This window comes from Oncorhynchus keta, chromosome 5, assembly GCF_023373465.1.
Source record: "Oncorhynchus keta strain PuntledgeMale-10-30-2019 chromosome 5, Oket_V2, whole genome shotgun sequence".
In the NCBI taxonomy this organism is placed as follows: Eukaryota; Metazoa; Chordata; class Actinopteri; order Salmoniformes; family Salmonidae; genus Oncorhynchus; species Oncorhynchus keta.
Window position 1 is genome coordinate 32,616,589 of NC_068425.1, and position 15,742 is coordinate 32,632,330.

At 42.8% G+C, this 15,742-nt stretch overlaps 1 protein-coding gene across 15 annotated transcripts in view; it reads left to right on the forward strand.

Annotated features, from left to right (window-relative positions):
* The first annotated feature begins 599 nt into the window (after window positions 1–599).
* The window catches only part of usp36 (ubiquitin specific peptidase 36), a 36,081-nt gene continuing 20,938 nt past the window's right edge, over window positions 600–15,742 (forward strand). For all 15 annotated transcript variants that reach the window (XR_008137089.1, XR_008137090.1, XR_008137094.1 and 12 more), the window contains exons 1-4: window positions 600–743; window positions 11,309–11,589; window positions 11,867–12,088; window positions 13,236–13,346. Coding sequence is in view for 6 of the 15 variants with exons in the window: in XM_052519636.1 (XP_052375596.1) it covers window positions 11,322–11,589; window positions 11,867–12,088; window positions 13,236–13,346 (601 nt within the window). In the remaining 9 variants the exon portion in view is untranslated. The remainder of the gene's footprint in view (window positions 744–11,308; window positions 11,590–11,866; window positions 12,089–13,235; window positions 13,347–15,742) is intronic.

Here is a 15,742-nt window from a genome sequence, read left to right on the forward strand (position 1 = left end):
GTGTAACTCTGTGTTGTTGTATGTGTAGAATTGCTATGCTTTATCTTGGTTGCAAATGAGAACTTGTGACCTCTAGTCACCCAAGTCATAGACTGTTCTCTTTACTACCGCACGGCAAGCGGTACCGGAGCACCAAGTCTAGGTCCAAAAGGCTCCTTAACAGCTTCTACCCCCAAGCCATAAGACTGCTGAACAATTAACCAAATGGTCACCCAGACTATTTACATTGACCCCCCCAACACATACACACACACACACCGTTTTTACACTGCGGCTACTTGCTGTTTATTATCTATGCATAGTCACCCCTACCCCTACCTACATGTACAAATTAACTTGACTAACCTGTGTCCCCACATTGACTCGGTACCGGAACCCCCTGCATAGGGCCTCGTTGTTGTTATTTTATTGGGTTACTTTTTATTGAATGTTTTACTTGAGTTTTTTTTTGTAAATATTTTCCTAAATCTATTTATTAACCTGCATTGTTGGTTATGGGCTTGTAAGTAAGCATTTCACGGTAAGGTCTTTCTTTACATGATGTATTCGGCGCATGTGACAAATACAATTTGATTCGATTTGCTTACCTGCATTTTCATTGGCTTCACAAATCTGTCAGTCACGCTTGCCCACACCCTCTCAGAATGCAGCATGGGGGAAAGAATGTAACACAATTAAGGAACTGTAGCCAGACAGTGTCTTTATCGCCAAACAGTCGTCGTTTTCGGATGATTGAACTTAAGGTGAGTGTTACTAATGATATTTAAGAATGATCAGTCTATCGATCTGTTTGTATAAGGACTAAACATCTGACGGATATTGTGAGGAGGTTGGGGGGTAGCGAGCTAACCACATTGCAGCATCGAGACGCCACGTTAGTCGTTAGCAAAGTTGCTAACCAGAAAGCTAGCAGTAAACAGTTAGCTTGCTGATGTTACGTGGTTATTTTTGTTAGCTAGCTAGCTAGCTACCCATTCAGTGTCAGTTTTCAGTTGTTACAAATAGATACATGTAACGAATAACGTTAACTGTTATCCTTCATCTAAAGCCTGTTTGTTTATCGGCTAGCGTAGTAACTAAAGTTACGTGTTTATAACTCGGATGCTAGCTACCGTTTGCCTCTCCGTGACCCACAGTACTCCGCGTGGAGACATTTTGACCAGACCAGGTCCGACTAGCGACGATAGACGAGCTAATTACATTGCCTTGGTCGCGTTGGCTAGCTAAATAGCAAGTTAGATACACAGATAAGTACATACTGAGCGAGGCCCCATAACAATTAAATAAAAATGTCACAGAAATTGCAATGTATTTGGCCCGCTTTGCAGATTAGTTAACGTTTGATGGCTAAGCTAGCTAGAATGTCTATCTAACCTGTCTTTCTAGCTACTGACTTACTATGTAACGTTAGTAGTTACTGCAGCCAACATGGCTGGCAAGTTAACTTGCTCTGTCTGTAAAATATTTGCTTGAGACTTCGTCGCCGTGTCTTATTTAGCGAACTAACAATGTACAAACACATGTTAACTTTGCAGTAAATGCCCGGAAGCTAGTGAACTATGGTATTGTTGTACTTAAGGGGCAGAGCGCAAGCTAGTAAACAGTATATTACTGGAATAGCTAGGTTAACTTGCTAGCTACACTTCACAATCCCGTGCTTACTTTTTTTTGTAAACACTGCTCAAGTCTCAGTCAGGGAAGTTGGCTAGTTTCCCGACATTAGTTCAGTGTTTGAACATGTCCATGTCCAGCAATGGGACTCGCTGGGTTTATAGCCGATGTTAAGACTTCAGATTCAGCATCTTCCATGCTGAACCTCCTAGTCGAAACGTATGGACGATTTGGCCTTATCAGAAGCCGGTTTGTAATACTAACAGTTAGCTATTTGTGGCAAGTAGCTAATGCCGGGCATACACGACTAATACAATCGTAACAACTTGGATGTGCTCACATTTACATGTCTCCTTGTCCCAAATCTTTAATTTCATCAGTCTTCAACCCCAGGACTGTGGTGCTCACATTTACATGTCTCCTTGTCCCAAATCTTTAATTTCATCAATCCTCAACCCCAGGACTGTGGTGCTCACATTTACATGTCTCCTTGTCCCAAATCTTTAATTTCATCAGTCTTCAACCCCAGGACTGTGGTGTTCACATTTACATGTCTCCTTGTCCCAAATCTTTAATTTCATCAGTCTTCAACCCCAGGACTGTGGTGTTCACATTTACATGTCTCCTTGTCCCAAATCTTTAATTTCATCAGTCTTCAACCCCAGGACTGTGGTGCTCACATTTACATGTCTCCTTGTCCCAAATCTTTAATTTCATCAATTTTCAACCCCAGGACTGTGGTGCTCACATTTACATGTCTCCTTGTCCCAAATCTTTAATTTCATCAGTCTTCAACCCCAGGACTGTGGTGTTCACATTTACATGTCTCCTTGTCCCAAATCTTTAATTTCATCAATCTTCAACCCCAGGACTGTGGTGTTCACATTACACAATGGTTCCTTAGTTGATCCCCCTGCGTTTCTATTGTGGTAGGGAAAAATGCCGACACGCTAACGTTGAGCTGCTTTGTTAGTGTTGAGATAATGTGCACATTATTATGTGCAGAAACATCCCAAAAGACATGGGTGCACAGAATATGGATAATAATAAATGACATTTTTAGTTTTTGTCATTACACAATGTAATATTGGTGGAGTTTGTTTTGCATGGCCCGGGTGAGTGGAGATTTTCAGATCCTTGGAATCTTCTTAAATGGGCGAACTTTGCTAAGCTGGAGCACCTGACCATGTAAAATGAACCCGTCCATTGAAAAGGCATCCACCAATCAGTTTTCCATCACCTTGGTCCACACGGTGCGGGTTGTTGTTGCATTCCACTTCTCCATCATTGTTTTGGTCTCACATGCTGAGTGCTCATTGGGCATGGACTGCTGCCAATAGCCAATCGCATCATAGTACTGCTCATACTACAAGATGGCAAAATCGCGTGGTGTATGTTAGGCATAACCAGTCTCGTTGTTTTGGGTTATTGCCGTGCATACACTACACGATCTTTGACACTTTTTTTTTGCCGTCCCAGACACATTTTCATGTTGGAGATGAAATCCTATGAACTTAGGCTAGGAACAGTTCATTGGGACTCGTGTAGTTTGAGCGGGTCAAGGACACACTGATTTTGGCTGTTCCGTTCTCCAGACCCCCGGTGGGATGTCCTGATTTAATATTTGGGCACATTTTAGTTGTATCTTGTAGTATGAGGAGGGATACGATGCGATTGGGCAAGCATGTGAGACCCAATCAATGACGGCAAAGATGAAACCAACAGCTAACACAGCCACAAATTGAAAATTGTCCGTATTGTAAATAAAAATCTGAATAATAGAAGAATAGTAGGAGTAGGGTTTAATATCAGATTTTAAGATGAGAAATTGTGGAAACAGGCAGGATTTACCCATAATTATGACAGATTGGTAGAGCTGTGGAGAGAATGCAGCTGCTTAAATGTCACGTTTTCACCTCCAAATCCCAACCATTTTGAGGGTCTGTATTTTGCCCCTCAGTCTCTTTTCCTGATGTTTTTTTGCTAGGGTTGCAAAGGGTTGGAAACTTTTCGGTGAATTTGGGGAATTTTGTGTAAATTCGTCAAAGTTAGCTTATAACAGCAAACCTTTTTTGTGGGATACATGTAAGGAAATTCTAGTCTAGTGACATATTTTGGTTAAACTATGCCCAATTCAATGGAATTGCAACCCTCTGCATTGCGTTCTTCCATCACATGTACAGCTGATTCTGAAGATCTTGCACACTAATGAGATTCATTTGAACCCACTCTACTACACTGTCTGAGCCAAGGACTACATGCTTTCTGTTAAGTTTTGATTACAATACTGGGTGGGGTGAATATATTTTATGACATACATCATTTTTTAAAACTAGTAAATTGTAGCCTAGAGCAAAGTGTTAAAATCATTTCTAACTTGTGAATAATTTCCTCTTGTTAGTTTTAACTTGCTTGAGTCTACTGAGTGTTAATTCACCTGTTTCAATACATGTTTCATTTTAAAACATTTATCTTACAAAGGAGTTTAATCTAAATGCTTAAATAGTTATCTGTACATGGAATTGTATTTGTTTTTTAAATTCCTTTTTCTAATCTTTACAAGAAAATGCCACGGGCCCTATCTGATGTTTGGAGACATTTCACTGGAGCTAATGTAGAAGGAAAAGCTGTGCACATTTGCAAATACTGTGCCAAATCATATGTAAAGAATGCAACAAAGATGCAGAATCATCTGGCCAAGTGCATTAAGTTCCCTCAGCGCTCACAATAAGCAACCTCTGACAAAGGTCCCTCTACTTCTATTTGAGGTGAAAATGATGAATCAGACACCTTATCAATAGCAACAGCTCATGGGCCTCCTGGAATCAGAAGTTTTTTTTGACTCATTGGAGGATCTTAGTCAGAGAAATGCTGATGAATGTCTTGCTCGAGCTGTGCATGCAACTCGTTCACCTCTGATGCTCACAGGCAATGTGTATTGGAAGAGATTTCAAAATGTTCTTCGCCCAGCATACACCACTCCAACCAGACTACCTATCTACTCATTTGCTGGATGCAGAGTTCAACAGAGTTCAAGTGAAGGTCAAGCAAATCATAGAGAAAGCAGACTATTGCAATCATCTCTGATTGGTAGTCAAATGTTTGTGGGCAGGGAATAATTAACTACATCTCCACTCCTCAACCAGTATTCTACAAGAGCACAGACACATGGGACAACAGACACACCGGTCTCAACATTGCAGATGAGCTGAAGTCAGTCATCAATGACCTTGGACCACAGAAGGTATTTTCACTGTTGACAGACAATGAAGGCTGCTTGGTCTAAAGTGGAGGACTCTTCCCTTCACATCACACCCTTTGGCTGTGCTGCTCATGAATTGAATCTGCTCCTCAAGGACATCATGTCACTGAAAACAATGGATACACTCTACAATAGACCCAAGGAAGTGGTTAGGTATGTAAAGGGTCATCCAGTTATATCAGCAATCTACCTCACCAAGCAAAGTGAGAAGAATAAGAGCAGCACATTGAAGCTGCCCAGCAACACCTGTTGGGGTGGTGTTGTCATTATGTTTGACAGTCTCTCCAAGAAATAGCCATATCAGTCTGCTGATATGGACAGCCCCGTCAAGAGGATCATCCTGGGTTATGTATTTTGGGAGAGAGTGGTAAGCAGCCGGAAACCTATAGCAGTAGCCATTGCCCGGATTGAGGGAGACAATGCCATCCTGTCTGATGTTCACTCTGCTTGCAGATGTAAGAGAATAAATCCGTACTGCCCTGCCCACTTCACTGTTGCTCCAAGCAGAGGAAACTGCAGTTCTGAAATACATCAAGAAGCATGAAGACTTCTGCCTGAAGCCCATACACGGAGCAGTGTACATGTTGGACCCCAAGTATGCTTGCAAGCGCATCCTGTCTGGTGCAGAGATCAACAAGACCTATGGTGTCATCACTACTGTGTCTCGCCAACGTGGCCTACACTTCCAAGCAAGTGCTTTGGGATGGAGATGGAAACCTGGCACAACTACCATTTATCTCATCAGCCACCAGGTGGAAGGGACTTTGTGGATCTGAGGCTCTTTTCCCTGTTGCCTCCATCATCCTCCAAATCCCACCAACATCAGTTGCCTCAGAGCGCAAATGGTCCTTGTCTGGGAACACGCACACCAGAGCACACAACAGGCTGACCAATACAGGGGTTGAAAAATTTGTGGCCATCTGGGCAAATGTGAGACTTTTTGAGCCTGACAGTGAGCCATCCTCAACAGGGTTGGAAAGTGGATGTGATGCCTGAGAGTTTGATGTTCAAGAGGTGGACATTGAGGAGGTCCAGGGAGAAGACATGGAAGCCTGAGAGGAAGACAACCAAAGCTTTAGTCTATAAACTATCATTTTACAGATGTATGTTGAAAATGTTTCTGGGAGATGCGATGGATCATTGGTGATCATTCAATATTCCCTTTTGTTTTTCAGTGAAATCCTTCTGTGTGAAGAGTCAACTCATTTAAAGTTCAATTCATAACTAAATTGTTTAAAAATTATATATATTGGGAGGATTTAATAATTTACAATGGTCTGTCTACTTATAAGGTGTATGTTTGTCTCCATGTGATATGGTAAATATATCCAAAGGGGAAGTATCCAATTTAAAAAAACATATATATTTAAATTATATTAATATTAGTTTGCATATATTCCTGTTAATTCCCACAAATTTTCCAACTCTGAATATTCCCCAAAATGTGCAACCCTATATTTTGCAAATAATAATGTGCACACTTATAAAGGCAGAAGCTTGCTGTTTGCATGTCGGCATTTTTTTGTTTGCAAACCAGAAAGGAAAAATACTTAATTTTTTTTTTATCCGATTGCCGCCACAACTTTATTAATTCACTTGATCGATCTTACATCTCTCTGAAAGATGATCTATTGCCTCTGCAAACTGACTCTGTGTGAATATGGATCATGGGATGCTCGTGTGTCCACCCTACCAACGGGAGTTGTTGACCCAAAGGCAGGCGACAAGCTTGGGTCCAAAATATTCCCATAGAAATGCCTTGGGTGTATTTTGGTGAAAGTGAGACCACTCACTTCACCTCTTCCTCTCTGATATGGCCTGGGGCTACCCCCCCGCCTCATGAATGATGTCATTACTGGTTAAAGAGCGAGCACACACTTTTATCAAATAAGTTACTTTCTATGCAGATGTTGTTTATCACTACAATAAAATGAGTCCCAATTGGAAGGGAAACGGGTTGTTTGCCATCTGTAGCCCCATGAAATCAGCCAAAACAAGCTCAACTCAATGCATTCTCTCACTCCTATTCAATATGCATTCCCCTGTATTGTGAATAGGCTACATCTTGATTTTTACCAGTTTGTCAATATATTTACCATTGAAATAAATGAAGTCCAAGTCAAAATGATTGTATACTTGATTTAATTAATGCATGCATGGATGTCTCTGAAAAATGTTGATGTGAAAAAGTTCAAATGTGTTTATTGCACTCAGGATGCCTAGTGATTGAAGTAGCTGAGTTTCTGTCTGAAAGTGCCATTCTGCTAATACGCCTTTTGTTGCCGTGGTATCATTTTGGTATTGACTATTGTGATACTAATCCTGGTATCAGTATCTAAGTAAAAAGCCTAAAGTTCTTGATTGTGATGTCATTAAAACAGTATGTAGTGTCGTGGGTCCACAGTATCTCTGGCAGTGGCATAACGTTCTGTGTGGTAGCCTCGCCTATATGGTCCAATGGTTGGGTAGAACAGCACCCCTATAGAAAGGGTTTGGTGAATAAACTGAAAATCCCTGTAGGTGGTCCACCCATTACATCTCACTGTGGGCTGTGTGACTGTTAATTCTATCAGTAGCAGCACATGAAGGTTAGTCTGCCCTTGTGCGTGTGATGCCGCATGTGCAGCCCCCCTGCTCCCCTCCCTCAGCTACGTCACTGCCAGATCTAATGATGAGTCAGGCTCCCCTCCCTTTTCTCTGTCAAGTGTGGGTTTGAACAGAACACTGCTCTGTGACTGGTCCATCCTGTGTCTGTGTGCTGTTGACCAAGGGCTGTTCCCTCTCCCCGGTGCGTTTCAACCACTCAATGGCAGCATGCTAGTGCATCACTAACATATAGCACTATAGTTTGCTGGTCGTACATCAAGTTGATGCAAGGTTTGTGTAGCAGTTATTTGTTTACTCTAAGCGTGCTGCGTTTTTTAACAGCTCACCATATCTTTGAGTTAATGGAATGTAGCCTATTCAATCATTCTCATCATGACTATTCCAGCTAGCCTATTTGTAGTAGACTTAAAAAAACAACATTTATTTATATATATATATCTCTTTATTTCACTAGGCAAGTCAGAACAAATTATTATTTATAATGACGGCCTCCTGGGGAACAGTGGGTTAACTGCCTTTTTCAGGAGCAGAACGACAGAATATGATACATTTTTGTTTTACCTTGTCAGCTCGAGGATTCGATTCAGCAACCTTTCGGTTACTGGCCCAACGCTCTAACCACTAGGCTACCTGCTGACCTCGTCTTGCCTATACAGTGGGGCAAAAAAGTATTTAGTCAGCCACCAATTGTGCAAGTTCTCCCACTTAAAAAGATTAGGCCTGTAATTTTCATCATAGGTACACTTCAACTATGACAGACAAAATTAGAAGAAAAAGAATCCAGAAAGTCACATTGTGAGATTTTTAATGAATTTATTTGCAAATTATGGTGGAAAATAAGTATTTGGTCTGTGAGATTTCTGGCTCTCACAGACCTGTAACTTCTTTAGGAGGCTCCTCTGTCCTCCACTCGTTACCTGTATTAATGGCACCTGTTTGAACTTGTTATCAGTATAAAAGACACCTGTCCACAACCTCAAACAGTCACACTCCAAACTCTACTATGGCCCAGACCAAAGAGCTGTCAAGGACACCAGAAACAAAATTGTAGACCTGCACCAGGCTGGGAAGACTGAATCTGCAATAGGTAAGCAGCTTGGTTTGAAGAAATCAACTGTGGGAGAAATTATTAGGAAATGGAAGACATTCAAGACCACTGATAATCTCCCTGGATCTGGGGCTCCACGCAAGATCTCACCCCGTGGGGTCAAAATTATCACAAGAAAATCCCAGAACCACACGGGGGGACCTAGTGAATGACCTGCAGAGAGCTGGGACCAAAGTAACAAAGCCTACCATCAGTAACACACTACGCTGCCAGGGACTCAAATCCTGCAGTGCCAGACGTGTCCCCCTGCTTAAGCCAGTACATGTCCAGGCCCGTCTGAAGTTTGCTAGAGAGCATTTGGATGATCCAGAAGAAGATTGGGAGAATGTCAGATGAAACCAAAATATAACTTTTTGGTAAACTCAATGCGTTGTGCATCAAATCAAATCAAATCAAATTTCCATTTATAACAAACTTAGCCCATAAACTTCGCATAAATACAGGCAGCAGGAGGGGTGATGGCCCCTCCGAGGACACCCCCGGACAGGGCCAAACAGGAAGGACCATAGAGGACAAAGAATGCTGAGTTGCATCCAAAGAACACCATACCTACCGTGAAGCATGGGGTTGGAAACATCACGCTTTGGGGCTGTTTTTCTGCAAAGGGACCAGGACGACTGATTTGTATAAAGGAAAGAATGAATGGGGCCATGTATCATGAGATTTTGAGATATAACCCCACCCACTTTGAACTAGAGGGATATCTTCCTTCCATCAGACAAGGGCATTGAAGATGAAACGTGGCTGGGTCTTTAACAGGGCAGCATGATAATGATCCATCATGAGATTTTGAGTGAACCTCCTTCCAACAACACCGCCATGACAATGATCCCAAACACACCGCCTGGGAAGGAGTGGCTTCGTAAGAAGCATTTCAAGGTCCTGGAGTGGCCTAGCCAGTCTCCAGAGCTCAACCCCATAGAAAATCTTTGGAAGGAGTTGAAAGTCCGTGTTGCCCAGCAACAGCCCCAAAACATCACTGCTCTAGAGGAGATCTGCATGGAGGAATGGGCCAAAATACCAGCAACAGTGTGTGAAAACCTTACAGAAAACGTTTGACCTCTGTCATTGCCAACAAAGGGTATATAAGAAAGTATTGAAGTATTTGGTCAATAACAAAAGTTTATTTTCCACCATAATTTGCAAATAAATTCATAAAAAATCCTACAATGTAATTTTCTGGATTTGTTTTTCTCATTTTGTCTGTCATAGTTGAAGTGTACCTATGATGAAAATTACAGGCCTCATCTTTTTAAGTGGGAGAACTTGGTGGCTGACTAAATACTTTTTTGCCCCACTGTATGACAGTAGGTATAGATATGAGATATGCCATAGACTTCTTTTATCCAAAGCAACTTAGTCATCCGTATGTAGATTTTACTCCTGGGAGTCAACCCCACTATCCTGGCGTTTTTAAGAGCCATGCATTACCAACTGAGCTACAGAGGACCATTATCTAGCCTATTTCACTACTCAGTCCCATATTAAGCACACAAGTGATGTGTAGCTTTTCTCTGTAGCTTTTCTTAGAGCATAACCAACCTGGCCTGTATTCAGAAACATCTCAGACTAAGAGTGCTGATCTAGGATCAGCTTCCCACTGTCTTATGTATTCATATTCACTAGAATATCTGAAAGGCAAACTTATTTGAGATCAACACTCCTTCTCTAACGCTTTATGAAATTGGGCCCTGAAGTGAAAAAATAATCAACGATTACAACTGAATGAATAAAACAATTATAACAGATTGCACTTGGAATAACTGAAGGCATTCTGAGGACATGTACAAACAGCATGACTGTCACCACACCAGTCTTTCCTTTGTTGTGACAGTGGGCTGTTGGGTGGTTGGTATGGCAATGACTTGATTGATGTAGGAATAGACCAAACATGAGTATCTGACCTGGTAGACAGCAGTTGTGCTTGTGTCGAGTCTCTCTCCCCGCTACACACACATGATGCCCGCCTCCACTATCTTGCATAACAACAGAGACGGCTGCCAAGTCCCAGCCTGACTCCTCAGACACTTAGTCCTCTTGCCATAATATGCCGCTCTCTCGCCGAAAAGCACCAGTTCCATGCTTACAGCCCGGGTTGCCAGTTTACAATCCGGGTTTACAGCCCGGGTTGCCAGTTTACAGTCCGGGTTTACAGCCCGGGTTGCCAGTTTACAGCCCGGGTTGCCAGTTTACAGTCCGGGTTTACAGCCCGGGTTGCCAGTTTACAGTCCGGGTTTACAGCCCGGGTTGCCAGTTTACAGTCCGGGTTTACAGCCCGGGTTGCCAGTTTACAGTCTGGGTTGCCAGTTTACAGTCTGGGTTGCCAGTTTACAGTCCGGGTTTACAGTCTACAGTCTGGGTTTACAGCCCGGGTTGCCAGTTTACAGTGGGTTTACAGCCCGGGTTGCCAGTTTAGGAATCACTGACAGGAAATAGACATTCACTGCTACAGTAGCCTCTCTCTGAGGGAACGATGACGTTGCAGTGCTGTACTGTGGAATATTTATTTTAGCCTCGATTTAACTGACTAGTCTCAAACTGGCCTTACTGTGTGTAATTGTTCTGATTTTGTTTTATCTATACTGTAGGCTTGTGTGTATTATGTCTTCATAGGTTTTTCTGTGTTCTACTTGTCAGTGCCATTTCACCAGGTCAAATTCCTTGGTACATGTAAGCAAAGGTGATTCTGATTCCTGAATCCCACCCTGTCTCATCCACAGTGATGCTCAAACGATGCCTATAGTGGACAAGCTCAAGGAGGCCCTGAAGCCCGGCCGGAAGGACTCCTCGGCGGGCGACGATAGCGACCTCGATAAGCTGCTGGCCTCCTCGGCCAAGAAGGTCCTGTTGCAGAAGATTGAGTTTGAGCCGGCCAGCAAAGGCTTCTCCTATCAGCTGGACAGTCTCAAGACCAAATATGTGATCCTCAACCCACGCGGCAGTGAGGGGGCCACGTCGGGTCAGAGGGCCAGCACAGAGCCCGCTCAGATCAAGAGGCAAGGTAAGGCCGTTGGCTGAGAAATGTACCCTCTCTGAGCCATTCAAGAGGTTTGTTAAATCTAGTTTTCACTGCCACAGAATTAACACGCGTCGATATTCTTAATCATCCCCACTGTCTTAACCTTTTTGGTGGAATTGAAGAACAGCTCAATTCACCATGAGTGTTTCTCTCTACTGGGTTTTTGGTGACGTGATCAAGTTTGTCTGAACTATTCTCAATGGCTTTTCTGAATTATCCATGCAATTTCTGTAATTAATCTCACTCCTCCATCCACCAGTTTCAGACAACCAGTGTGGGGGCCAGAGTGATGGGATCCCCGCCCCGCAGAAGATGCTCTTCCCTGGGAACAGACTCTCCATGCGTTGGGAGCGTGTCTACCGGGTGGGAGCCGGCCTCCACAACCTGGGCAACACCTGCTTCCTTAACTCCACCGTGCAGTGTCTCACCTACACACCGCCCCTGGCAAACTATCTCCTCTCCAAGGAGCACAGTCGTGCCTGTGAGTAGTTCAGTTGACCTCTGGTTACATACCTTTTTGAATGGCACAATATAGGCATTGTCGTGCAAAAACATTAAATGGGTCAACAAAAATCTTATGCTTCCAGTTTTTGAGACTAAACAGGTCCCCTAAATGGACAAACATATTGTCTAGAAATGACCTCAAAGGTTGGATGGAAAGGGGCACATGTCCAACAGCTCTACTCCCATGAGTAAAAGGGGATGCCTAGTCAGTTGTACAACTGAATGCATTCAACTGAAATGTTTCTGAAAGCATATTGTTTGCTTAAAAACAATGGTTTTGTGTGCATTCACAATTTAAGTAATGCATTAATTATGTCATAAGCCAAACAGCCAACATCTGACACACACACTAAGCAACGAACATATGTTTAAGAAAACTGTTGTGCTGGAAGTCAAATGACTTCCTCAGTTTGTTGGTGTAATGACGGTAACTTGACTTCGCCAGTCTGTTGGGGGTAATGACGGTGACTTGACTTCGCCAGTCTGTTGGGGGTAATGACGGTGACTTGACTTCGCCAGTCTGTTGGGGTAATGACGGTGACTTGACTTTGCCAGTCTGTTGGGGTAATGACGGTGACTTGACTTTGCCAGTCTGGTTGGGGTAATGACGGTGACTTGACTTCGCCAGTCTGTTGGGGTAATGACGGTGACTTGGCCAGTCTGTTGGGGTAATGACGGTGACTTCGCCAGTCTGTTGGGGTAATGACGGTGACTTGGCCAGTCTGGTGGGGGTAATGACGGTGACTTGGCCAGTCTGGTGGGGGTAATGACGGTGACTTGGCCAGTCTGGTGGGGGTAATGACGGTGACTTGGCCAGTCTGGTGGGGGTAATGACGGTGACTTGGCCAGGTGACTTGGCCAGTCTGGGGGTTGGGGGTAAGTCTGGTGGGGGACGGTGACTTGGCCAGTCTGGTGGGGGTAATGACAGTGACTTGGCCAGTCTGGTGGGGGTAATGACAGTGACTTGGCCAGTCTGGTGGGGGTAATGACAGTGACTTGGCCAGTCTGGTTGGGGTAATGACAGTGACTTGGCCAGTCTGTTGGGGTAATGACGGTAACTTGGCCAGTCTGGTGGGGGTAATGACAGTGACTTCACCTCATTATTCTATTCCTGTGCATTTCAGGTCACCAGTCGGGTTTCTGTATGATTTGTATAATGCAGAACCACATCATCCAAGCCTTTGCCAACACAGGAAATGCCATCAAGCCTGTCTCCTTCATCCGAGACCTAAAAAGTAAGTAGTGTGCTTCTTGTTTAGCTGTTTTCCATCTATTGAGTTGGTGTTGGTTTTTCAGAGTTGTAAGTGGAAGCTTGCTTCTAGCAGCATTGCAGTTTTTGTTCTCCTGCAAGGTACATGATATTGATTGGCTGTTATATTCTTGATTTCAGTTTAGTTTCAGAAACACTAACCAGGTTTCCATCCGTCCTTTTTGAGATTAAAGTACGTCGGGGGCAGAGAACAAATGTCCCAACGGGACAGATGGAAACAGCAAATGTCACTAAACAAAATACACTAGACACGGTGGGGATGGTTTTATGTCTAAGATGAATTATTTTTTATTTTTTTATTTTATTTTTTAATTTTTTATTTTTAACCTTTATTTAACTAGGGAAGTCAGTTAAGAACAAATTCTTATTTTCAATGACGGCCTAGGAACAGTGGGTTAACTGCCTGTTCAGGGGCAGAACGACAGATTTGTACCTTGTCAGCTCGGGGATTTGAACTTGCAACCTTTCGGTTACTAGTCCAACGCTCTAACCACTAGGCTACCCTGCCGCCCCAATTATGTGAGTAATGGAAATGCTTTCATGTGCCAATATTGCTATAATAACATCATATTGGAGTCACATGATGACATGTTGTGTAGTCTTCCCACTACGACTCAGGAAACCGTAGTTTACTACAGATGAAATAAGTGATGAACTTCACAGGGTGGTGAAAGTACAAGATGTTGAGCTTGATCCTCCTTTCCAACAAATATCCAGGGTCTTTTTCTGGTCATGATCGATGCTTGACTGCCATTTGACAAATAAAAATCATCTCTCTCTCTCTAGTCATAATAATCATCATGTTGGCTATACCCTCACTGTGCCAAGACCAGAGTGGGCTCACTCAGTATGTGTATCTTTAGTGACAACCGTCAGTAGAGTGAAATATGCGATGGATACCCATTTAACTCTTATTTATTTGGTATAGTTGAAGTTGGAAGTTTACATACACTTAGGTTGGAGTCATTAACTCCTTTTTCAACCACTCCACAAATTTCTTGTTAACAAACTATAGTTTTAGCAAGTCTGTTAGGACATCTACTTTGCATGACACAAGTCATTTTTCCAACAATTGTTTACAGATTATTTAACTTATAATTCAAAGTATCACAATTCCAGTGTGTTAGAAGTTTACATACACTAAGTTGACTGTGCCTTTAAACAGCTTGGAGAATTCCAGAAAATTATGTCATGCCTTTAGAAGCTTCTGATAGGCTAATTGACATCATTTGAGTCAATTGGAGGTGTACCTGTGGATGTCTTTCAAAGCCTACCCTCAAACGTAATGCCTCTTTGCTTGACATCATGCGAAAATCAAAAGAAATCAGCCAAGACCTCAGAAAAAAATATTGATTCATCTTTGGGAGCAATTTACAAATACCTGAAGGTACCACATTCATCTGTACAAACAATAGTACGCAAGTATGAACACCATGGGACCACGCAGCCGTCATACCGCTCAGGAAGGAGAGGCGTTCTGTCTCCTTGAGATGAAAGGTGCGAATCAATCCCAGAACAACAGCAAAGGACCTTGTGTAGATGCTGGAGGAAACGGGTACAAAAAAATCTATATCCACGGTAAATCGAGTCCTATATCAACATAACCTGAAAGGTCGCTCAGCAAGGAAGAAGCCACTGCTCCAAAACCGCCATTGAAAAAGCCAGACTACGGTTTGCAACTACACATGGGGACAAAGATCATACTTTTTGGAGAAATGTCCTCTGGTCTGATGACACAAGAATAGAACTGTTTGGCCATAATGACCATCGTTAAGCTTGGAGGAAAAAGGGGGATGCTTGCAAGCGGAACATCATCCCAACCGTGAAACATGGGGGTGGCAGCATCATGCTCTGGGGGTGCTTTGCTGCAGGAGGGACTGGTGCACTTCACAAAATAAATGGCATCATGAGGAAGGAAAATGTTGGATAAAATAAAGCAACATCTCGAGCAAGGAGGCCAACAAACCTGACTCAGTTACTGTCAGGAGGAATGGGCCAAAATTCAACTAACTTATTGTGGGAAGGCTAGCTTGTGGAAGGCTACCCATAGCATTTGACCCCAAGTTAAACAGTTGAAAGGCAATGCTACCAAATACTAATTGATTGTATGTAAACTTCTGACCCACTGGGAATGTGATGAAAGAAATTAAGGCTGAAAAATATCATTCTCTGATAAAAGAAATTGACATTTCACATTCTTAAAATAAAGTGGTGATCCTAACTGACTGAAGACATTTAATCCTAGTAAAAATTCCATGTCAGAAATGATGAAAAACAAAGTTTAAATGTATTTGGCTGTATGTAAACTTCTCCTTTAACTGTCCGTGGAAATGTTGCACTACGTCACCACGCACAGCCTTT